Source organism: Phoenix dactylifera, chromosome 9 (assembly GCF_009389715.1).
Source record: "Phoenix dactylifera cultivar Barhee BC4 chromosome 9, palm_55x_up_171113_PBpolish2nd_filt_p, whole genome shotgun sequence".
Taxonomy (NCBI): Eukaryota; Viridiplantae; Streptophyta; class Magnoliopsida; order Arecales; family Arecaceae; genus Phoenix; species Phoenix dactylifera.
The window spans coordinates 111,357-135,837 of NC_052400.1; the positions used below are offsets into that span (position 1 = coordinate 111,357).

Below are 24,481 nucleotides of genomic sequence, written 5' to 3' on the forward strand. Positions count from 1 at the left end.
AGTAATGCTTAGAGCTCTCTTCTTGACTTTCCATCACCATATCTTTAATTGTGCAAACAATACAATAAAACACCAAAGTTGATGAGACACAACAAAGAAGAATCAGTTGGGATAGAGCTACTACCACCAACTCTACCATAGATAACAAAGGTGGTCATATGATGCCCAAGTAAAAGCCGGCGTCTTTTTATGAGAGGTACTGTCCCTATTTTGCAGGGCTTAGCTCGTGTTTTGTACTGTAACTATTGGAGGTGTACTCATACTATGTAGTCAGGGGCGGCCCAAGCCTTAGGCAACCTAGGCGGTCGCCCAAGGCCCCGGCTCGAGAGAAGGCCCCCGCGCGACGGCATCCTAGGCTCTAGCCTCCCAGCTCCCGCAGCCCCGCTCGGCCGCCTCCCAGCTCCCGCTCGGCCGCTCCTAGCTACTAGCTAGCTACAGTGTCAGAGCCTCAGAGGGTAAGGCCGCAGGAGCCAACGGCTACCTCGACAAGACGCGGGTGCTCCACTGTCCACTCCTCCTCTCTGGCTCTCTTTAAAATCCTCATCCTGCTCCACTCCTCCTCCACTCCTCAATCCTCTTCTGCTCTGAGTCTCTGACAGCTCTGTTCGACTGTTCCGTGAAGCCGTGAAGGTGTGACTGCCTGCCGCCTGGCCCTGGGTCGTCTACTCGTCTCCTCCTCGTCTCCCCCGCGCGGCCGCGCCTCCGCCAGTCCGCCTCCCCGCCTCCTTGGGCCCCGGCATCCCGCGACCATCCCCGCGACCCCGGCGCCCCGCCTCCCCGGCATCCAGGCGGTCCCGCCGCCCGCGACCTCCTCGCCTCCCTCCCGCCTCTCGGGCCCCCGGCTCCCGTGAGGCCGTGACCCCATCGGCCCGTCCGGCTCAATCCAGCGAGCCGGCGAGGTCGTCTCCTCCGCCTGAGCGCCTCCCAGTCCCCGGACGGCCGGACCCCGCCTGTGACACCGTCAGGCCGTCAGTCCGTCACTCCCGTGGCCGTGAACCCGTGACCTCCTCCGCTCCTCGCCCGACCCCGGCCCCGGTTCCTGTGAGGCATGACTCGTGAGGCCGTGACGGCAGACGGCGTGACCTCCTCGGCCCTCGCCTCCCTCCCCGGCCCCGACTCCCGTTGTCCCGTGACCCCGGCGGGCTCGGCCATCCCCTCAGCCCTGAGCCCTCACGTCCGTGTCACGGTGTCAGTTGTCACTGAGAGACTGAGTCTGTCAGTCTGTGACAGTGACTCAGTGGGTAGTGGGCCTAGTGGCACTGTAGCACAACATATGGTGTGATCCTTCTAACCCTCTTTTTGTTGTTTGATTATATTTTCAACATCCAGTGTCTAATTTCCCTAATTTTGTTGCAATTTCTATAATTTTGTTACAAATTTTCTCTTCTATTTTTTCTCTTTTATATTTTAATTTGTTTGTAGTAATTATCTTAATTGCTTTGTTTGGTAATATAATTTTTATATTCAAATGTCTAATAGAAAATATGAATGTGGATATGAAAAACTTAAAAAAAAAAGAAAAAGGCCTCATTTAGTGAGTTCGCCCTAGGCATCTCAAAAAGCTAGACGGATTATTTTTAAATAAATTTTTAAAGTATTTTATACTTATTAAAAATTTATTATTATTATTATTATTATTTTAAAAAAGGCCTCATTTAGTGAGTTCGCCCTAGGCCCCCAAATGCATTGGGCCGCCCCTGTATGTAGTGAGACGCCGGTTTATCCAAAAAAAAAAGCCGGCAGATTCTTCTCATAGATTTGATCTTTCATGCTTCTATTACTTATCTTTCTTTGATAACTACGTCGATCTAGATAATCTTTTTCGTAGCAAACTACTCAAAGCTTCGATTCAATTGATTATGATCATTAGAATGCAAATAACTATAGAAAATAAAAGAGGAGACTAGAGAGACGGATTTATTCTTGTTATTAAGGTTCATTTGCGGTTTCAGAAGGTAAAACCCTACAATGCAAGAGGGGCCATGATTGAGAAGGGACTTCCACCAAAAACTTTTAGTAGCTGGGGGGATGAAGTATTTACGTCCAGAAATGGGACACACAGAAATATCCACTTGCATCTACCCAGTGCAATATTCACACAAAAAAGTTCTTGGATGAGCAAAATGTTTTCTATATGAAGATTACGAGTCTCCTTAGCGGAGCAGCAACAAATGAATCTGCTAAACAATATCGAAGCAAATTTATAATATAACAAAGTTCTGACCGATAAAATGCTAATTTTTTTCTTACAAAATAAATTACGATATCTTTGATCTTGTTATTCACCAGTGAGCAAAATTCTATCAGACAACTTTTCCTGTGTGTTAGATAGATGCCTGAGAACTGAAATTATTCCAAGCATAATTTGTTCAAATTTATAGCCATGAATGAGATTGTCAAATTTCCAGATCTTGAAAATCTTACTATGCTGCATTCTTTACAGATCAATCTAAACTGTGTATATGTCATGCATAGAAATCTATATGGGTGCTCACTATCTTCCTTCACTCCCCTCCAAAAATAAATAGAAATACCTATAGAATAAATACAAACACTTCTTGAATAAATACAAATAAACTAGAATAAATATCTGCAGTGATAAATAGAAATACCACAAGCTAGGTATTTATTCTGGGCTGTTTTTGTTTATCCAAGCGGTATTTATGTTTATTCTGTAGATGTAATTCTGTTTATTTGTAGAGAGGAGTGTAGGAAGGTGGTAAGCACCCATATAGATTTCTGTTTATTTTTGGCAAGTTTTTATTTACTCTAGCAAGGTTTGTGTTTATTTTACCCTCTTGTATGTTTACTGCATCCAAACTTTATATTTATCCTCCAACTCTTTGTTATTTGTCGAAAATGAGCTCTACCCTATCCAAGGGTTGAGGGTCCAATTTATATTTATTTCTACGATATTTCTATTTATCGTCATAGACTAGGTGTTTATTCTAGGCTATTTATATTTATGTCGAAAGGTTTAGTGTTTATTCTTCAATTATTTTTATTTATTTCTGGATGGGCGCCTATGTAACTTTTTGTTTATTTTTGGCCAAGTTGTTTACTCCATTAACATTTGTATTTTTTCTATCCCACTTTGTATTTATTACATCATAATAATTAATTAGTTTTTTTTTATCGAAATGATAAGTAAATATTGTAAAGGAGAAGAGCTTTGAAAAAAAAAAGAAAAAAATATTTTTATATCTAACATAGTGCCATTATAACCAAGAGAGAGAGAGCTCTTGTGGAGGGACAGTGAAATAGCATAGGCATGAGTTCCAACAATTAATGATTTTTTTCTCAAATTTTTTGAGATCCAATGTTGTGATGAAGAGTGACGTTTTGAGATGATGAGAACGAGGGATGAGATACATTAGTCCTAACATTTAATCACACATATATATATATATAAAATATAATTATATTATAATAATGTGGTGCTGGGAGAGTGATGGCTTTTTAAGAATAGTATGGGCGGTGGCACGTCCCATTCCATATTATTAATTATTATTATTATTTTTACTTTTAATTAAAGTTTCAGTTGAATGAAGCCTAATTAATTATATATATATATATATATATATAGCAATTGGCATCTGGATATTTTTAATTTAATCTGCAGCACATTAAGGATCCGAAACGCAAGTCATGCTCGATGTCTAAGCCGAGGTAGCCCAAATAAAACGCCAATACACAATCACAAATTAGAATTGAAGAGAGAAAACTAATTATCACCGTGTGTTTACTCGGATAGTATCTATTTGGATAAAACAGTAGGTTTCGGTTCTAGTTGGAGTCCTTAAGAATTCTGTGAGTATCGAATTGAAAAAATAAGGATTAGCTCATCCTAAACTCAAAAAGAAATAAATTTTTTTTTTTGCATCCGGAACCGACGTTCTTGCATGTCATCCTGGTGTCGAGATTTTATCTCTACACGGGTAAGTTTCGCGTCCCAATTATCCTCGTCATTTGCCACGTAAAATACCGATAATAGCCTTCAAAAAGGAAATTATATAATAATACCCATGAAACAAATAATATAAAAATAAAAAAATAAAATAATAAATAGGGCAGATGTTTCCGAGGTTTGGAGGACCGAAAAAGGGAGACAATGTTGCAAATTCCGCTCTCTCCCTTTATCACCCCCTGGAGAGTCTAAAGGCAAGAATCTCTCTCTTTCTCTCTCTCTTCTCCCACCTTTGAATCTTTTATATCTTTTGTTCTTCTCCCGTGGGATCGGTTATTCTTCGGGCACCGGGGATGCCGGCTTCGATGTGCAAAGCTGACGCGTTTGGATTTCGTGTTCTAGATCTATTTCGGGTGGAAAAAGTTCGTTTTTTTTAGTGGGTTTTGAAGCGAGCTTGATCGTTTGATTGCTTTGTGGAAATTCTAGGGTTTGTATCACTGGCTTGGTGGAGGATTTTTAAGGGTTTCTTCTATTTGTGTGTGGATCGGATGCAGTTTTAGTCTAGAAGGGAAAAAGAAAGAGGAGATATTGGAGCGAAATTAAGCAAATAGAATGAAAAAAGTGTAGATGTGGATCCAATGGGTTTGATTCCCCCGACCTTCCAATGATTCCCGAATAAAAAGATGAAGAAAAAAAGTAAACAAGGAAGCATATGGTTGTCATCACGATTGTAAGAGCTTTATGTAGAAGCCATCGTCATTAGAGTTCTAAGTTTCCCCTGTAGATGCACTGCAAAATTTCAACTTTTGAGGTCCTGTGCCATTTGATTGACAAAAGGTTCCTCAAAGGACTCGTTTGGTTCGTAGAAAAAGAAGAAAAAAACGTGTGGTCAACGGAAAAATAAAAAATACCTCTTGTTTGGTTGGAGTTTTCAAAAGAGAGAGATGGAAAAGTAGCAATCTTATGAAGATAAGATTCTCATATTTTATGGAAAAGAAAATTTTATGAGGGATATGGAAAAGCTACTTTTCCACCAGTTGAAAATTAGTCTTTTTTTCTTCTTCAAAAGTATCCTTAAACCATCAAAATTCATGGGCAAGGTTTTTTCCTTTATTAACGGTATAATAGGTATTTCATATAATTTTCATTGAAAAGTAGATGCTCAATCAAACATAAGCCACTTTAAAAATTGCCACTTTTCTATGATCAACCAAACATGCCAAAATCCATTTTTCAAGCATCATATTCCCACGATTCATCTTCCCAAAAAAAATGTTCTAGTGAGGAAAATTTCTTCTCACGAACCAAACGAGTCCAAAGTGTTTGATTATTGGGCGACATAATTGGTTTGCGTTGCAAAGTTGGCCAGATTTGCCTATTTCTTATGTTTTTCGGCCTGAATTTTCCTTGCAGGCAGAGCACGAGCTCCATATGTTTGTATTTGTCTATGTCTTATCACACATCGTGGAATGTCTTTAACAGCTTAATTTATTTTATGGGTAGGTCAATGAATGTTGATGGTATTGCCATTTCGGATAAGGTTCAGAGTCACCAGTCACTCTAAGGAATCCCTTGTGTTTGAGGGAGAGGACAAACTCTGTATGGATAACACACTTGTGCCCATCAAATTTTTTTTCTGGTCGTACATGGATGCTTGTTTTGCTTGAAATTTCATACTTGATTGATGGGTCTTCCTCCTTAACTGCTCCATGTACAATTTTAAGGTACAAACAGGTTCACTCATAATTCGTTCATGACACATTATGAAATATTCTTTAAAATCCACATAAGAGTTTCATGAAAGGTCAAGGAATAATAAAGTCTATCTTTTCGTACCTTTATGGTGAGCCCTTGCATTTGGGCTCAAGCAAGGTGGACCTGTGCTTGTTTGAAGGTTGTGCGTACCCACCAAGTTCTTGTCAAACCCTATATTGGTTGCGCAATGTCTCTGAATTATCATAAAGGATTCGTGAATTGTTCCTTTCCAACTGTCCTATTTACAGTTTTAGTAGACCTGCATGTATACCAAATATGCTAACTTGTTATAGCTATCAATTACAGAATTTCCTTTAGCACCCTGCAAGGCCTAAAAAATGATGATTCTTGCTATTTCAGACAAGGCAGAATTGCTATTCATTTTCAGTGTTCTGATATTAGGACATGGAGTAGCCAAAATATAGTCAAATAGGTCATTTGCAGCCACTAATGACTGTCTGCCTTTGGTAATAAGAAGGATGCTGATCTTATTCGAAACAGCATGAAAGGTTCTTGTACCTTCCTTTCTGACCGTATCATTTGCAATTTCAATACAGATGCAAGCATGCACCAAATATATAAATTTCTCATGGCCTTCATGAAATTTCTTGTAACAACTAATACCTTAATTGTGTTTCCTATGAGATTGATGACTAATGAAGCCATGCAATTCCAGGTAAGGTTTAGAGTTGCTATTTATTTTTTTTGTGATCCTTTGCATTTGGGCTTGGGTGAGGAGAAGCTATAAATGGTTAAAAGGTTATTCTTATTCCTACCTACCTAATTATTGTCAAGTTGTATACCAGAAGTTCATTTTGCTTTACAATTACGTAAAATATTTATTGTTTTTCTTCCCCAACAGCAGGTATGGAGTGTGTTGATGAGCGGAGGATATCATGTTGCAGTGCCTAGAAGGATTTAAGCACTTCTTTGCTGTTCTGTTAAAGTGCTGCGATCTTGACCTGTATAAGCAGTCAAAGGGCCTCGAAGATCCTGAACTTTTGGCCAGGGAAACAGTTTGTAAGTTACATACTACTTTGAAGTTACTATTGACATCAACTGGCATGGGAATATGATTCTTATAGCTCATCCTGCACCTGACTTTTCAATATGAATAGCTATATTCTTGTCATATAGCCTACTTATCTGATCTTAGTGTAAATTAAAGAATATTGCCAGCTCAACTGAGACTCTATTTGCTTCATTTGTTTTCAGTTAGTGTAAGTGAAATTGAAGCATTGTATGAGCTGTTTAAAAAGATCAGCAGTGCTGTGATTGATGACGGGTTGATAAACAAGGTAAGAACCTCACTTAGTAGTTAATATCCTATCATAAAAATTAGTGCTACTCTCATCATGCAATTTCATGTATCTAATTACAATACTTTTTATATATATATATACACACACCTATCAGTTAATGCTATTTGCTAATATTTTTGAATTATATGGAACAACTTTTCTTTTCTGGAACTTCACCAGATCTTTGTTTGATGTTTTAAATCTCGAGCACATAAATTCCATGTCTTCGCTTTATCTATCACCTGTTGGAACCCTTAAGTGATTGAACCGATACTCCATCAACATGAGATGTGATGGTTTCTTTTCCAGTGAAAAATTACAATGTTCAATTAATCTGTCTTGTTATTTCAATTATCTTGCTGCAGGAAGAGTTTCAATTGGCTTTGTTCAAAACAAACAAAAAGGAGAGCTTGTTTGCTGATCGGGTATGCCCATCTAGAACTTGTTATTCATGTTTAAGATTATCATATGATCACCAATGCTGTGTCTTTACTTTCATAAAAGAGCCTCATTGCGGTCCTGTAACATCATCATATGTTTCATATCCAAAAATCTTTTAAGTGTTATATTATTCTTTTAAACTTCAAGACAAATGGCTAGACATTTTCTTTTTAAATTTTTTGCCACTTGATCTCATGATAGGCCATTTCTGAGCTTCATCTGCTAAGACTGGATATTGTGTGACCTATCACAAAAACAACACCCACCAATTGATGATAATCTAATATTTAGAAGCAAGGATGTGGATCACTTTAGTTATAGTGCAGAACATGCTCCCAAGCTTCCAGCACCTATTCACTGTGCCATTTGGAATGCGAGCAACAAGAATTCTGTCATAACCTCTTTCTAACCATACTCCAGCTATAATTCCTGCTATGTACCTTTTAGGTTCAAATATGTAACAGATGGATTTTTATTTTATAATATAAATCATTGAATGTTCTGCGATATCATTCCCATTTTAAAACATTTTGATGGATCAACATTCAACAATCTATTAATGTTACTAAGTCCGCATGTGTTCCTCCCCCCCCTCCTCTTTTCTTTTCTAACTAATAATCAAACTCCACATTTGAATTCAATAAAAGAGCCAAGACAAAGAACATATTGACAACTCAGCATCAAGATGGTACTAGCAACCTGCATAAAAGAAAGCAGTCACTTGAATGCAAATCAAAATATCTCAGTGCTTATATATGAAAAATTACAAAAGTCCACTGACTCTTTTCTTTCTTTGAATTTTGAAAAACTGGAGCAATCACCAAATTTTTTTATTCAACTCTAAATCAAACTGACTGCTGAAGAGCAAAGTAAAATCTTAGTCACCTTTTATGTATATTTTTATTTTTTTTGTGTTTGTTATCCATCAAACGACCTTCCTAGTGAAACATTGTGTTATAGGGATTAGCCTTTCAGCTCAATCAATCAATGAGGCTATCATTGATCGAAAGTTCTACAATTTAAGTGAAGACGAAATTGTTTCAACTACCTTATCGCACATGAAACTAGGACCGCCAGTATTCCTACATTGGTGTTTCTCATCGTCGAGACTGAGTCTCCACAAGCAGAAAGCCATCGTTTGTCATGAATAAGATAGCTAACCATTGATCATTATAGACAATCTACTGTGTCCAGGTCTGGTCCCATCACATCAAGGTCTGTAAATGTTCATAACCTAACCGATTTGTCTGCAAGGTTTTCAGTTGCTGCATGCCATGCTAATGCCAGCCATGCTCTGGCATTTTTTGTGCCATGTACTGCACTATTGCTAATGCATATCTAAACTTCTAAATATCCTAAGTCTTGTTTCTATGTTAAAAAAAGTGAAAAAAAGTAATTTATAATATTCTATCAGAAGTATATGCATGTTTGATTATTCTGTAGTGTATAACATAAAGTAATACATATGCATTAGCATTAAAAAGTCAGATAGCATGCTTAGAATACGAGATAAAGATTACAAAAGTAAGCAATATAACAAACCATAGCAATGAAAAAACAGTAATCTTTATGTAAAAGCATATGTGATAGTTTTATGCTCCGGTTATTATGAAAATTTGTTCTGAAGTTTCACATTTTAAATTGTTACAGGTATTTGACTTGTTTGATACAAAACACAATGGAATTCTAGGATTTGAAGAGTTTGCACGTGCTCTTTCTGTATTTCATCCAAATGCCCCAATTGACGATAAGATAGAGTGTAAGTGTTTAGTATTTCACTGCATGAATGTCTTAATTGTGCAAGTATTTGATTGTCAAATGTGTCCATTGGGCCAATTATCATTTTTGAACTTGTACTATGTTTACTATTATTTTATGTTAAATAATGCATGAGAAGAACAGATATATGACTTTAGTTGCAGATTTATAATCTCAGGCATTCTTGATAGACAACTATTTTTGTTAAAACCTTCATTACTGTTTAAAGCACTTGAAAGCTAGGATCATGCTGAGAGTAATTCCTGGAATTGTAAATATGAAAGCTGTGAGTACCATTTTGTACCCAAAATATCATTACATGTTGAATGGAAAGGATTTTGTAGAAGAACATGTTCAGCTACTTTGGAATGTGGATGTTTGTCAATCATTGGATTGTTACACCAAAAAAACATAAGTTATTGAGATATGTGATCCTTTAACGATTAGTTAAGTCTTGATCTATTGAATTTCTAGACTTGAGATGGGTTCAACTTCCCTTATACAGTCAGGGTTTCTGGTTAAATCAGAGTGGCACTTCACGAAATCAGAATGCCATGCTTGTGCATGTTTGTGTGTTTTAGTCTGCCTTACGATAACAAGTGCATTGAGAACTTTCAGCCCATGCTTTTTGCATATTATACATTTCCCTTTTTTCTTTACTTCAAATTTTATCTTGACTTGTTGACTGAATTATGAAATACAAAAGTTAAACTTTTGCAATATTAACTTGTAGTTTCTTTCCAACTGTATGATCTCAAGCAGCAAGGGTTTATTGAAAGACAAGAGGTACGCTATGTTTATTTGAACATGTGTATTGCTCTTTATTGAACATTGAATACTAGGGTGCCCTTCCATTTCATTTGTATATGATTAAGGTCTGGATACACCAAATTCAAATCTTTCCCTCTACATTACCTGTAGTATGCCGGGTTAATATAATTTTTCCTTACTGTTTTCTAAATGGAAGCTGAATTTCTCTTATTTCTTGTGTATGGATTGCTTTCAGAGTCTCTGATTTGCTCACTTGCAATATGCTGTCTACTAGCTTAGAGTAACAAATATCGTCTAGATTCTTATGCAGCATCTTTCTTCATTTGTATTTTAAGATGTCCTTGTTAAAGGTTTTTAAAATTGAGGTGCAGACCATATATGCACCATATTGCCATTGGGTGCTGTTCAGTATAGCTCAAATCAGGGATGAAAAGTGTAAAAAATACACTTAAGCTCAGTACGAAGCAGTACAGGACTGATCTGTGGCTGCTTGTTTGGGTTGGTTCTGGCTGGTTCACTGGTAAATCAGCCTCAATGGAGTTCTGACTACCTTTTGGATACTCAAAGGATGATTAGTATACCACTTGATAACCTTACTAGTTTACAAACTAATTTCTTCACACTATTTTGTCAGTATGAGCGTCTACTAAGTGATTTAGGAGGCTTTCTTGCTAGCCTTTGTTTTTTACTAGCCATCTGTTGGGCTTGCCATGTCTTCACCGACCTTGCATCTGCTTCAGCAAACATCTCTTTTGGAGTCACGCTAGAAGGCCTTCGGGTTGGACCCAGTTTCTATGAAATAACACCACAGCAAGATGAGTCATATAATTAGAATTGTAAATTTCATCTCTTTCAATGTAACTTCTAGGAAACTTGTACTGAGACTTGTAGATGCTTCTAGAATTTGACTTAATTATGAGAAACTACTTGGTGAGGTGAAAATTTCAACTATACAAATTGGACTATCTGGTGCAATAGAACTTATTTTTAATTGAGCAAACACATTGATTTTGGCATTAGACAGTTTGCTGCTCTGTTTTAAAATAGGCTGGTCTGCTGATGTTCATGCTGATGTGTATCTTTGAAGGCCAATTGTTGTTAAATACGTTCATGCAATTTTTTTTCTCTTAGATATTTGAAGGCTGTTTTAAACTAGGATGTCGACATAATTTGTACATTTTTTAACATATGAAGAATTTGTTGCTTTGGAAGTCAAAACTTGGCCTGGTGGACTATGGGTGCATTAGTTGCTGAGTAGTCTGGTCATGTGGTTGTTCAGGGAACCCTTTGACGCCATCATGGGCTCTCAAAATTTAACGCATGTTCCTCTTGGTTTCATATCTTTTTTAAAACAGAACGCCATTCAACTTGATTACTCCTCCTAGTCAATGGTTCACATTTACTAACTCGAGTATTGTGCATATGAGACCATAACTTTCCCTGTTCTACTTTAAGAATATTTTTATGATCCTTAATTATAATAGCTTTCAGGCACCTTGTTTGTTTCAGCTAGCCATCTCTGCTCGTTATTACCCATCCAAATGATCTTGAGGTTTCATCTAAATAAAACTGTACCAATCCTGTACTTGATATTTCAGCCCTTTAAATTTTGGAGGTAGAATTTTGTTAGAAATAAACAATCAACTATCAAGTAAATTTCTATATATATTTATTTATATCAAACATAAGAACAAGGCTTATTTGAGGCAGTTATGTACCTAAAATTTTACAATCAGTTCGTTCTTCGCGATGAAAAATATATTCAATATATTATTTTCATTTAGTTTCTTGTGTCTCACTTCACTCCAATGTTTGCCGAACCAGACTGAACTGCCCGATTTGGGTAGTGCTGAGCTGACCCGGTGCGAAACCGGGTCGGTTCGCCTAATAATTTAGGTTTCGGCCCCGTACTAGCTAGAACCTCTATAGAGCCGTCCGGAACACCGACCGGAACCGGTCGGTAAGTGTCCGAACCGGTCGGTTCGGTGCAGACTCGGTGCCAATCGGCTTGTTTTCACCGAGTCAACCTGGTTCCAAACTGGGTTGACACTGTGGACTCCACTTGATGCTTTTAAAGCATCATGTGTCTTGGGCCTTTTCAACAGCATTTTGAAAGCGACGACTCTCTCCGCTGTTTTTTCTTTCCAAATACTCCAAAAACAATACTGATTCAGGTTATCAGAAGGAAGATCTAAGGATAAATAAAGTGTGCTTGCTCTCCTCTATCTCATTCCCTCTTTTTTTTTAGGGAGGTTTGAAAAAATAGCTTAAAAATTGCAAAATAAGAAAACATCATGCCAAAATTTTTCATTTAGATATTTTTTTATATATTATAGATCTATGAACGATCTACAAGCTGACATAAAATTTTTTAATTTTTGAATTATATATAATTTTTAAAAATTAAAAATATAATTTTGGATTAATATATATATTGAAAATAAATAAAAATTAAAAAATGTAAAATTAGAAACATATTTAGGGGTATGCAAGCTATTCTCTATATAAAAATTTGGTGTTCATTTATTGAAGTTTTGATGCAATCATGCGCAAGTGGCCTAGGCATAAGTTTAAAAAAAATTGAGAAATAAGTGGCCTTGTTGCATACCTGAGGGCTTAGAAAAATATATGTAGCATCCATTGTTGGGTTTTACATGGATCTGAACTAAAATTAATTTTTTAAAATATTAATATTTAAAAATTATTTTTAAATTTAAAAATAATTAAAGTTATATAAATAATACAAAAAAATTATAAAAAATTAGTAGTACGTATTACATAATTCAGAAGTAATTTATGAGGTAGAAATCATATTTTTTTGAATTTATGATATTTAAATATTTTTAAATTTAAAAATACTAAAAATATATAAATAAAAAAAATTAGGATTATGTATTTTTTGAAGAAAAAAATTATCATCGTGATACAATTTTGCTATTTTTAAATAATTGATAAACTGAGTACTTGATAAACCTGTAGAAATGGAGTCATTAAGAAAAAAGGATCCAGAGTGTGACATTGGCTGGGATTATGGGCAAATACTCTCGGGCCGCCACCATTGGAAGTGCAACTTATGCAACACAGAGTTTAAGAAAGGAGGGGTAACCAGGGTGAAACAGACTTGGCCGGTGGTTATTTTGACGTATCCATACGCCAAAAATGCCTACAGAAGGTTCAACAGCTAATGAAGAAGTACTTCGTTGATTTTAGAACAGTGAAGGAAGGTTGCCAAGAAGAAGGCGGAGGTGTGCTGAGCGACAGAGCTACTTTTCTATCACTCCATAGAGTCAGAGAAGGCGTCCGTTCTAGATGACAAGAAGGCACAGATTCATGCTGCCATGCAGTTGAGCCTGGATGATCAGTGGCAATAGGATGAGGTTGTGAGGCATAGGGCTCGATTTGGGCTCTCAGTCAGAGAGGCCGTTAGCGTAGGTGGTGGCCGGATTGTATTTATGCTGGAAGTTTTTGGCAGTAAAAAAAGTCACCTAGAGAGATTTTATCAGGAGTAGAATTCGATAGCTCATTACATATTCTTCTTTTTATCTTTCTTCGGCATTAAGTCAACTCTTTGCTGCTTCGAAACATTGCTGGAGAATGCATATAGATCTAAATAATGGATTGTTGCTCCCGGAGAAATCTCTCTGGATGACTTTTTTTTTTGCTACCAAAAGCTCTAATATAGATACATACTAGCCACTGCCTCTGCTGACGGCCTTCTTGACTGAGGTCCTCTTCAACTCTGGATTTGCTCTGCTGCTCACAAAACTGGAGACCAACTCGTAGTACGAGGGCTCAAATTGAGCCCTATGCTTGGCTACCTCATCTTGCTGCTACTGATATGTGCCTCGTTATTTAGAGCAGACACCTCCTCTTACTTCTTGGAGTGATAGAAAAGTGGCTTTGCCTCGCGGCGGTCCACATTCGTCTTTTTGGCAATCCTCTTCTTCGCTTCTATAAAATCAGCGAAGTGCTTCTTCATAGCTACTGAATCTTCTATGGGTATTTTTGGCACATAGATACGTTGGGGTAACCACTAGCTAAGTACTACAACCTAGATATCTCTTTTTTCTTGAACTCTGTATTGTACCAGTTGCACTTTCAATGGTGCCGGCACGAGAGTATTTGCCTATAATCCCAGCCAATGTCAAGCTCTGAGTCCTTTTTTCTTGATGGTTCAATTTTTGCAGGTTTATCAAGTACGTTAGTTTATCGATTATTTAAAAATAGCAAAATTTGGTTACGATGGAGATAATTTTTTTACCTCAAAAAATACATTTGATTTATTCAATACATAACCCTAATTTCATTTATTTATTTATTTATATATTTTTAATAATTTTTTTAATTTTAAAATATGTTTAAATATCATAAATTCAAAAAATAATGATTTCTACCTTAGAAATTCTTCTTAATTCTGTAACACGTACTACTAATTTTTCATATTATATATATATTTTTAATTTTTTGAATTTAAAAATAATTTTTAAATATTAGTATTTAAAAAATTTAGGCTAGGTCACTGGGCGCATGATCACATCGAAATTTGAATGACTGGACACCAAATTTTTATGGAGAGTAGCCTGCACACCCTAAATATGTTTCTGATTTTATATTTTTTTAAATTTTTATTTATTTTATTTTTAATCTAAAAATATATTTTTAATTTTAAAAAATTATATATAATTCAAAAATTAAAAATTTTTATGTCATCGTGTAGATCATCTATAGATCTACAACATATAAAAAAATTAAGCCTAAATCAAAAATTTTGGCATGATGTCTTCTTATTTTGCAATTTTTGATTATTTTTTCAAGCTTATTCAAAAAAAGAGTGAGATAGAGGAGAGAAAGCACACCTTATTTTTAGCCTTGGATCTTCCTTTTGATAGCTTGAATCGATGTTGTGTTTGGAGTATTTGGGAAGGGCAAGCAGCGGAGAGAGCCGCCACTTTCAAAATGTTGTCGGAATGGCCGAAGGGCTTCAGCCTTCCGGACAGACAACCTAATGCTTTATCCACAGTGTCAATTCGGTTCGGAATCAGGTTGACTCGGTCGAATCGGCCAGTTCGCACTAAGTCTGCATCGAATCGACTGGTTCCGGCCGGTTCGAACACTTACCGGCTGGCTTGGTAGAGGTTCCAGCCAGTATGGGGCCGGAATCGAAATTATTAGGCGAATCGACTTGGTTTCACACTGGGTCGGCCTGGCATTGCCCAAATCAGGCGGTTCAGCCCGGTTCGGCAGACACTGTCTGGCATATTACCATGTCACTAAGAAAGGTTTATTTTTTATGGTTTCATCTTTCTACATAAAGAAGCATAGTAATGAGAACAACTTGTTTGATAAATGCCCCAACCAGCAACTCCAAAATATTTGGCTCTATGTTCATGATGAAGTTAAAATATCTCACCTATCGATATCATGTTCCTTTGTGGATTTCATTTGCCTTCTATGTGCACTACAGTTTGCCATCTATACTTTAAGTTTTTCAATGCTTCTGCCTAGTCACTTTCTTTTGTTTGATGTTTTGTGCTGCCTATGTGAGTTATCTGGGTAATATTTATAAGTTTTTTTTGGTGCAAGGAGCATACAAGAGAAAAATACAGGAAACCTTCACTGGAAACACAAAAATGAACTAATTATTAGTTGTCTTAAAATTATATCAGAGCAGTTACAAGGGCTGCTACAAATTTTTCTTAAATTTGGTCTACTGCTAGTTCTTTGGGTTGACTAAAATGAATCCTTTATTGGTCATGTACTTACATATCGTAAAAGTATAAAATCATATCCTTTGTTCATGCAAACATTTTTGGAGTCTTTACATCAAATTCTGTTTGTATTATCTTAAATTTTCAGTTCATCATTCCCAATCCTTTGACAAAGTCTCCTCTCCTTATACGATCCTTTTTAAACCTCAATTCAACTTGTTCGCTAACTTATAATTCAAGGCAACTCCACAACCTCTCATGTTTGAAGATTAAGCTGTTAGGAGCATGGTTGGCTGTACCACTCTAGATCGAACTGATGGTGAACCAGGATTGTTTGCCCTGTCGGCTTGGTAAATAGGCCAAATTGGTTTTAATCTTAGTTTACCACTTTACCCCTTGATTAAACTAGCTCCCCCGCCCCCCCCCCCCCGGGGCTTGGTTAAAAGGCCCCCTTGCCCCCTTCGGTGCACGCGACTGATTGGGGCACGCCCCTCCTCGATGCTTGCCCTTTTCCCACGCCCCCCTCCCCACACCAAAACCCTCCCCTTCCCACATGCCCCTCCCCACACCAAAACCCTCCCCTCTGCGCTATCCTTGTGGCCTAGGGATTAAAGCATCCCCCCTATGATGAAGAGGGCTTTCGAGTTCTCTATCTCTGCCTCTCTCTCTCTCTTCTCCCTTCCTCTCCCTCTCTCTCCCTCTTGCTCCCTTCCTTCCTCCCTCTCCCTCTCTCTCCCTCCCTCCCCCTCCCCCTCCCTCTTTGACTCTCTCTCTTTTCCTCTCTCTCCTCTGCCTCCCGCTCCGTCTCTCCTTGTTTCGGTACACTCCAGAATGCTATGGTGTAGACTTGTACCATATCAAACCGGTCGCCGTCTGGTACACCCTTCAGTATTTCGTTTAGAGTCCACCAAACTACCTAAACGACCTCAAATTTGCAACTCATGTGCTTGGAACCTCTTCGTCACTTGCCATTTTCTTCCTAACAACATTGCGTGGTCTTGCTGCTGCTGGATCTGCAAATTTACTTAAAGATTTTTGGCTAGAAGACCTTTTTAAACTGTAAAATTGAAATGATCAGCCAGCATAAAGTCCACAAGAACTCAGCTTTGGCCCTGTTCAACTGGGACAGTCAGCTTGCTATGTTGGCCTAGAATAAGGCCCATGCGGCTAGTAGTTCATGTAAGCATTTAACTTTAGAAAAGAAAAGCCAGTTACATATTAATGTAAGATTCAATATCTCAGTACTAATGGAAATGAAAACACCTTTAGTTAGTCAAATATCAAGGAATGATGCAACTGTTCCAATGTCATATCCAGATTACATCATGCATCAAATATGGAAGGTCTTTCTGTTTGTACCTTTTCCTTCATTAATACTTGATTTGGAGTGACGTTGTAGTTTAATTCATAGTTTTCTACTTTGAATTAGTAGACAAAGTTAGACTTCCCTATATTCAGCCAAATTTGTTATCTAAAGCTCTTATTTGATAAGTAATTTAGTAAGACTCCATGAATAACCTGACTTGTTCTGCATGACTTTTAATATCTCCAATTACAAATAATTTATGTAACACAGTTTTCAACACTACAGTTTTTTTGTTAACAATTAAAGAAACTTAGATTGTGGGCTGTGAACAGTCATCATGAGAATGAACCTACTTGGTCTTGGTTTGTCTTCCTTCCATAGCTTAATCATGTTAAATGCCAACTGGGAAACCATGTGTCATATTAATCTTAGGTGCATTCCATTTTATTTTCTGGCTCACATGTTTTTTAGAATCAAATTAACCTATCAAACATGAGATCAACAGAACTTGATCTCTAATTTAGGTTCTTATAGACCTCTGCTATTGACTTAGAGTTGTTTCGTCTGGTGATAAGATACAACTAAAGATTGTGTTGCACAGGTGAAGCAAATGGTAGTCGCTACACTGGCTGAATCGGGCATGAATCTTTCGGATGAAGTCATAGAAAGTATTATTGACAAGGTGGCATATTGAACAAACTTTATTTTTGAATCACTTTCCATATATTTGTCTCTTCTTTTGCATATCCGTGACATTTGTGCTGTCTGATACCTTTAATGGATTGTTTATGCATGAATCACCTTGTTAATCATGAACAACTGCATTCATGTTTTTATGCTCATTTGCTTTCTATTGTTACACAGGTGCTTTATGTAGCTCTAACACTAACAACTAAGGATACGGATACATTTTCATGGATAGTCAACTCTCTTTTTTTCCCCTCATTTCCTGGTGACGAGTCTGATTATAATGGCTTTGTTTGCAACCAAGGATTAACCTATCCATTGTGAGGAGTTAACTATAGAAGATGTTATGGAGACCAATAACAAGAAGGATGGAAATCTTCATTGGGATGTAGGAAAATTTGCATGCTAGGAAAATTTGATTGCTTCAATTTTGATATTTTTCTTAAATTTAATTATCTTTAATTCTCCAAATGTTGTTATGCTTAACGGTTTGTGAGAGGATGAAGATTGGCTTATGACCCTTGATTCATAATACCATCCCATGTGGATGACTTACGAGCTGTTGGGATTTATTAGCTGATATATGTTAAAAGTGAATGAATCTTGCATGGATTCCCGGGTATATCTTGTCCATCAAAATTGTGATGCCCAATATTTGTGCATATTGAACACTATTTCTAGTGTTTCTGGGAGAGTGCAAGCTTACTTTATCTTTGTGTGTGTGTATATATATTTGCTTCTTGGCTACTCGTCCTTGACTGCCTATGAGCATGGATGAGATATAGGGCATTCAATTAATTGATATATTATTCAAATACTATAATGCTATTATCAATGATGCCCCTTGGTGAGTTTTAACTATCCTTTTGTAATGGGCTTATTGCCATCAAAGGTTTTATTGTTTTGTCTTGCTCATTGTGTGGTTACTTGTGCTGTGGATTATTCTTCAGCTAATGTGTTTGTAGCAGGTGCAGGAGAGGCTGGACTAATATGTTCTTCCTTGGTAAAATATGTTGTGCAGAAGCACCCCAAGCCAAAATTATAATTGAACACAGGGCTGAAAAAAGAATAACATAGTAGAGGAGAAGAGACTAGAAATATGCTTGTCTCACCCTTTACTCAGCTATGCCCATGGCTGAAGGCAACATAATTCAACATAGACAAATGCTTCAAGTGCTTGTAACAGCCAGGTCAGTGCAAGGTATGAAAGGAGTGAAAGAGGTCTAAGGAGTGCAAGGTATTTTGTTATACAAAGTCGAGCGAAATAAAATGTTAACTGCTCCTGAGTAATGGCATGCATCAAAAGTTTAGAATTGATATAGTATGAAGATGATAGAGGTCTAAGGTGCTTATGACTGAAGCTAGTTCAAAGGAATTTATATGACCAAAACCTGGTTATAGACACTTGTCCTGTCAATTTATTTAAGAGCTATAAGTATGTTCTAGTCCACCTCATTGCATGTCCATAATTAATGTTTTTAGGAGGTTGTGTTAGTCTTTTAATTCACTAGATCATGTTCCCCATATTGCTGCTGATCTATAAAAGATAGTGTTTCATTCTAGAGTCGTACATGTGACTTACTGTGCATTTGTTCAGATTGTTTTAAGAATTATATACTTGATATGTCGGCTAGATTATGCATGCATATTGCAAGGATGGCTATGATATTCTATTGAGAAATAGAAGAGGTGGGTCTTATGTGTACTTGATAGCAATTCCAACATCTCTCTTTTGCATTGGGACTCTATTACAGACCTTTCCTGTGCTTAAGAAGAAAAGATTTACAAAGGGCAGCAAAATTGCGCATAGGTGGAGCACCTCTCAGCCAGTTGGGGCTCATTTTAGAAGCACATTGGAATTTGGACTACTTAAGAAGCCATTGCAAAAAAGAAAGTAATAGAAAAAAACCTTAATATTACATGTCTTGGTTACTGGAAACATGTTGGGTGTGGTTATGCAGAAGCAGGTCTCTTACAAAAAAAATTAGTAAGAGAACACTTCTGAAACTGGTTCAGGGGACAAGTTTCCAAGGAGATTAGGAAACAGTGTGCCACCCTAAATGGAAAATTCCTTCTACTAACATAATCATAAGGGAAAGTCCTACTTCTAAAGGCTTTACCATTGTAATAGTACAGATGGATATCATGATTTATCCATGTTGCTGTGGAACTGACATTTTCTCATTGTGGATATTGTGAAAGTTTCTCCATGTTTAACTGTCATCTTATCATGGGATATAAATATTTGTGGCTGATGCATATGATGCCTCTTTCTTATTCTTTTATCTCAGACATTTGAGGAAGCTGATACAAAACATGATGGAAGAATCGATAAGGAAGAGTGGCGTAGCCTTGTCTTGAGACATCCTTCTTTGCTAAAGAATATGACCCTCCAATATCTCAAGTAACACACTTGGATTTGTGGCATCCTTGTTATTGATCTGTTTTCAATATAATCATACGTATTAGATGACATGATTTTTGATCAAAATTAAAATTTCTGTTTTTAACTGCTACATAGATTGCATATGACATATTTGTGAATTTACGTAGCACACATATAATATATGCGTAAAATTTGTATTGCCTACTTATGATGATATCTTGACTGGTTGGCATAAAATGAAGCTATAGACATTTAAATATCAATAAGGTACATGCATAGAAAACATATATTGTGCCTTTATGAGGCAATGTGATGGAGATTGAGAGCATGCCATGGTGCATTAAAAGGCTGCAACATGGGATTTTTCTTAGATTTAATTATAACGTTTTTCTGTTTTTTCAGTTTATTTCCAGTTATTTTTAGTTTTTAGTAGGTCTTTTAGAATCAAAGGCTGAGATTGAAAGATCTCAGATTTTAATTGTTATCTTGATGAGACCTATTTACTGTAGTGCTATTGTTTATCACTGTTCAAATTACTGTAATAGTGGACAGGAACCATGCCTTATAAGGACAGTTTTGGGATTTAAAATAGTTGAATTCGGGTTTCTGTTTAATTTTAAAAAGGGACTCTTAGTGGTTGATGTAATCAGACTTTAGATGGATGATGAATGAAAGAATGGAATCTTTGGTATTGTTTGCTCTTGTGGTGTGATTCTGTAATGGAGTTGTGAGGTCTTTAAACCCTAGGTGTGATTCCTCAGGTCCCGAAGCTACTTTGCTTAATCCTCTCTCCTTTTACTATTTTCTACAGCCTTCTGTTTTTGCTTCCATTCTTTATTTCCTCTGGCCTGGCTGTTCTGTTATTGCTGTTGCGAACTAATTGGCATTCTGAGGTCTTTAAAGCCTAGGTGTGATTCCTTAGGTACCGGAGCGAGTTTTTGTATTGTCCTCTCTCCTTTTACTACTTTCTACTGCCTTCAGTTTTGCTTCCATTCTTTGTTTTTCTGTGACCCGGTTGTTTTATTGTTTCTGCTTTGAACTAATATGCAGCAGGACCATACTAGGCCCTCTTTGCCTGGACCTAACACACACAAAGATATTCCCTTGCTATTCATCTGTGGAAGGCAAACACAACCTGTCAGTGTCTATTTTGAGCCAGATCAGGGTTGTTGTGATAGCACACCTTGTTCTGGTACTGCAGTGGGGCCTAACAGCCTTCCCTCACAACCTGTGGTTGATCCCTTCAAACCCTAACCATGCTACCCCTAACACCACTAGTTTCTTGGATCTGTAGTACTGCAGAATCAAATCTGCTGTTACCATCTTTGTTATTTCTCTTGGAATCTGTTCTTATAATTCACCAACAGACCCCCTCTTTCTAGCCCCAAAAAAGTTGTTCCTTTGCTATATTTAAAACCCTAAACTTGCTACTAAGCTACACTTTCCAGCAACCTATAGGTTTAAGCCTTGCTTCCCTAGATCCTATAGACCCCTACTGTCTAGAATGTCCTAGATCAGTTTGGATCAGAGCCTAGGTTACCTGCCATGTACGATTGCGGGGGACAGTCCTGGTATCCAAGTGATAGGGGTCTTTTGACACCAGATTAGCATGATGACCTGTTAATTAGCAAACCTGGTGATCTTGATACAAAGGTGAAGTCTTTGCAAGCTTTTAATTACCATTGTTCAAAACGAATTATGAGCAGACTAAATCACAAAATTCCAAATTAGGAGATCTGCATGTGTGCAGCAAATTCAGAGCACTTCAATGTTGACACCCACAAGACATGAACAACAAAGTGTTACATCACCCCCCGCCACGTTTCTTCACTTATAGATGCATTCCATACCAAAAGAATGAATAACTAAATGTGTACATTGCCCTAAATTTATATATACTACAGTATAGATGTATTTACAAAATATTGAAGGTGAAAGTCTTCTTTGAACACGCCTGGAGGAGGAGACTCGAGATGGATAAGACACCACAAGGTTGCGATGATGAGTTGACCATGATGTGCATAATAATTCTTTGAAAAGGGAGCAATGCAAGAAAGGTGGTATGGTAATAAGTGGCAGAAGCACCAAATTTGATGCATGAACTGTAATGATGTTGAAGAAAATACACCATGATCAAGAAGTCATGAGTGTTTTGGGTTGTCAAAGCAATTGATGAATAGTAGATGTGAAGGTGAGAGGCAGGCCTAATAGAGATAAGTTCACCAAGTATGGGGATCAGGGGCAACAATGAAAAACAGGACATGTAAATAAAGATGAGGTCAATCTAGAATTTGATGCGGATGCTGGGCAAAGAGGGAGAGCAAGACAGTTCATTGTTAAGCTTAAGAATGATCAATCATGAGTTAGAAATGTAAAGAATATTTGAGTATGCATCATAGGAAAATCCACCAAGTTAATAAACAAGAAACCATGGTCAGGACACAAAGTGAAGGATTGAAATCAAGAGTGCTAATGGTGTTTGGAGGAGGTAAAAAGTCTTGAACCAGTCCTATGCATCTGACTTGGGAATATAATTAACATTAGGCATGTAGTAGCAGAATGAAACTTGAGTAGTGTTGCTACAGCTGCAGTATGACATCAGCATATGTAGTCAAATATATAGTTTTACAAGTCTGGAACTCCATTATTAGGGCGCTTCTGCATCTATATAACCTAGCTAAAAAAACCCTATATAAATACGAGCTATTTACCATGTTAAAAGCTAAATGTCAAAAACACACTGAGCATGTGAATTTTTGCAGAAAATGTTAAACTAGTACCTTAGCTACGTTCAAGATCTAAGTTTGGAATATGTAACAAAGAACCTCCAGATCTAGAATTTAATGCAATTGAGTAATAGTGCAGTTTATTTTTATGTTTTGAATTCAAGAAATGTCTCACTTGTGTAATCCTTGCAACAAAGCAATATTGTTTTGCTAAACAATGAAATTTATTTTGTAAATTTCATCTCTCTTTTAGAAGTTAGCCTTCCTTAGTATTTTCCATGCAAACCTTTCCCTATACAAATAAATTCACTTATGCAACAAAATGCTATGGAACATACGGTCATTAAAAAGAATTGACGGGTTTGCACAAGTGGTGGAGCACGTGGTATAATTCATTGTGGGTGACTTTGCGAACATGGACACAGATGGTGCATGGCTGTTGTTAGCTCATGTCATCAGGTGTTGGCCTAATTACCATAACAAGCAGAGCCCTCAATATAGTTGCCACCATTGCCAACCTGATATCAGCCTGGGATAATTTGGCCAAGGCAATTTTAGGTGAGAAGGGGTTACCATTAATTTTGGAAGACTGGTTGGCAGGAAGGGAGACCTTTCTTTATGGTGATGCAGCTTAAGCTCATACAACCACAAAACAACCCTTCAGTTGAAAAGCAAATAGGTGAAGGTTTTAGAGGTCATTTTTCTTGTCAGTTAACATTTTTTTAATTGTTGTTATGTACAGTGAAATGAGATGCTCTTTAAGATTGTTGAAATGGAAACATTTTTTGACTTGGACATGACACCTCCAATGAAACCTAGACATATCATGTGGTATAGAAGCTTGGACATGACATTGTACTACACCACCTGGTTTGCCCCTCCTAAAAAGGTGATAATTTATGACCTAACATTTCCAATGAGCTTAACGTCATACAAGTGAAAAACATCATGCAAGTTTTGGTAATTCCTGTGCTGGTCGGTGTAGCCTATTTCCATAAGTGGTGTTAGTGCATCCTCCCTTACATTACAAATCTACATATTTTGTCTCTCATGTTAATTGCTTATTAAAATCTGTTGTTCGATATTGTTGTGGGGATTGTAGCTAGGGCTAACTATTGAATTCTGGCAAAATAAGTTGATTTAATGAACTTGATGAAACTTCTTGCATATGCTTTATTATTGTTTTGGCTACTTATTGTGTATTTTGTAAACAGGGACATCACCACCCCCTTCCCAAGTTTTGTCTTCCACTCTCAAGTTGATGACAACCTGAGTTTCTGATCTAGTGCAAGTTTAGGGGATCAGCAGCAATATTCATAATGGTTTGTTAACCTCTGTTTGGATTATAGGAGCACCATAATTTCACCATGCTGAGGAGAATACTGCTGGAAATTCTTAGTTGCCAAGAAAAGTATTGACTCTATTTTGTCTGTTTTCGTTTGTGGAAAATGTTACTTAAGTATCCATGCAGTGTGATCTATAATTGTTTCAGTTTCTGAAGGGCTTGTATCATATGGGAAAGTTTGCATTAATTTGGTTGTATTCTTAGCAAACTTGCACCCCATCTGTGCTGGGAACATTATCTATTTTTTCCAAAGAAAAATATAAACAGGTAGGCTCCTTTGAAAGCTAATGGGCCTCCACTGCTTTTCTAGAATTGGATCATATATTGTGATGTTGTAACAGGTGCTTTGGGTTCATCTGGAAGTGAGAGATTCAGTATGTTAATAATCTT

At 37.1% G+C, this 24,481-nt stretch overlaps 1 protein-coding gene across 5 annotated transcripts; it reads left to right on the forward strand.

The window, feature by feature from the left end:
- The first annotated feature begins 4,067 nt into the window (after positions 1 to 4,067).
- LOC103721260 (calcineurin B-like protein 3) lies at positions 4,068 to 24,379 on the forward strand. 5 transcript variants are annotated; one of them, XR_003388333.2, is made up of 10 exons: positions 4,068 to 4,161; positions 6,528 to 6,682; positions 6,878 to 6,960; positions 7,329 to 7,388; positions 9,055 to 9,163; positions 9,896 to 9,948; positions 17,549 to 17,629; positions 18,656 to 18,835; positions 19,926 to 20,038; positions 23,961 to 24,379. XR_003388333.2 is itself a non-coding variant. In XM_039129719.1 (10 exons), exons 3-10 carry the CDS (start codon positions 6,559 to 6,561, stop codon positions 24,025 to 24,027), a joined length of 690 nt encoding a protein of 229 aa, XP_038985647.1. In that variant the 5' UTR covers positions 4,196 to 6,171; positions 6,339 to 6,421; positions 6,525 to 6,558; the 3' UTR covers positions 24,028 to 24,379. The 5 variants fall into 5 exon arrangements, 4 of the variants coding, with proteins under 4 accessions (XP_008809614.2, XP_038985648.1, XP_038985647.1 ...); XM_039129719.1 differs by lacking the exons at positions 4,068 to 4,161; positions 18,656 to 18,835 and adding exons at positions 4,196 to 6,171; positions 6,339 to 6,421 and having other exon boundaries at positions 6,525 to 6,682; XM_039129718.1 differs by lacking the exons at positions 4,068 to 4,161; positions 18,656 to 18,835 and adding exons at positions 4,196 to 6,171; positions 6,339 to 6,421.
- The last annotated feature ends 102 nt before the right edge of the window (positions 24,380 to 24,481 follow it).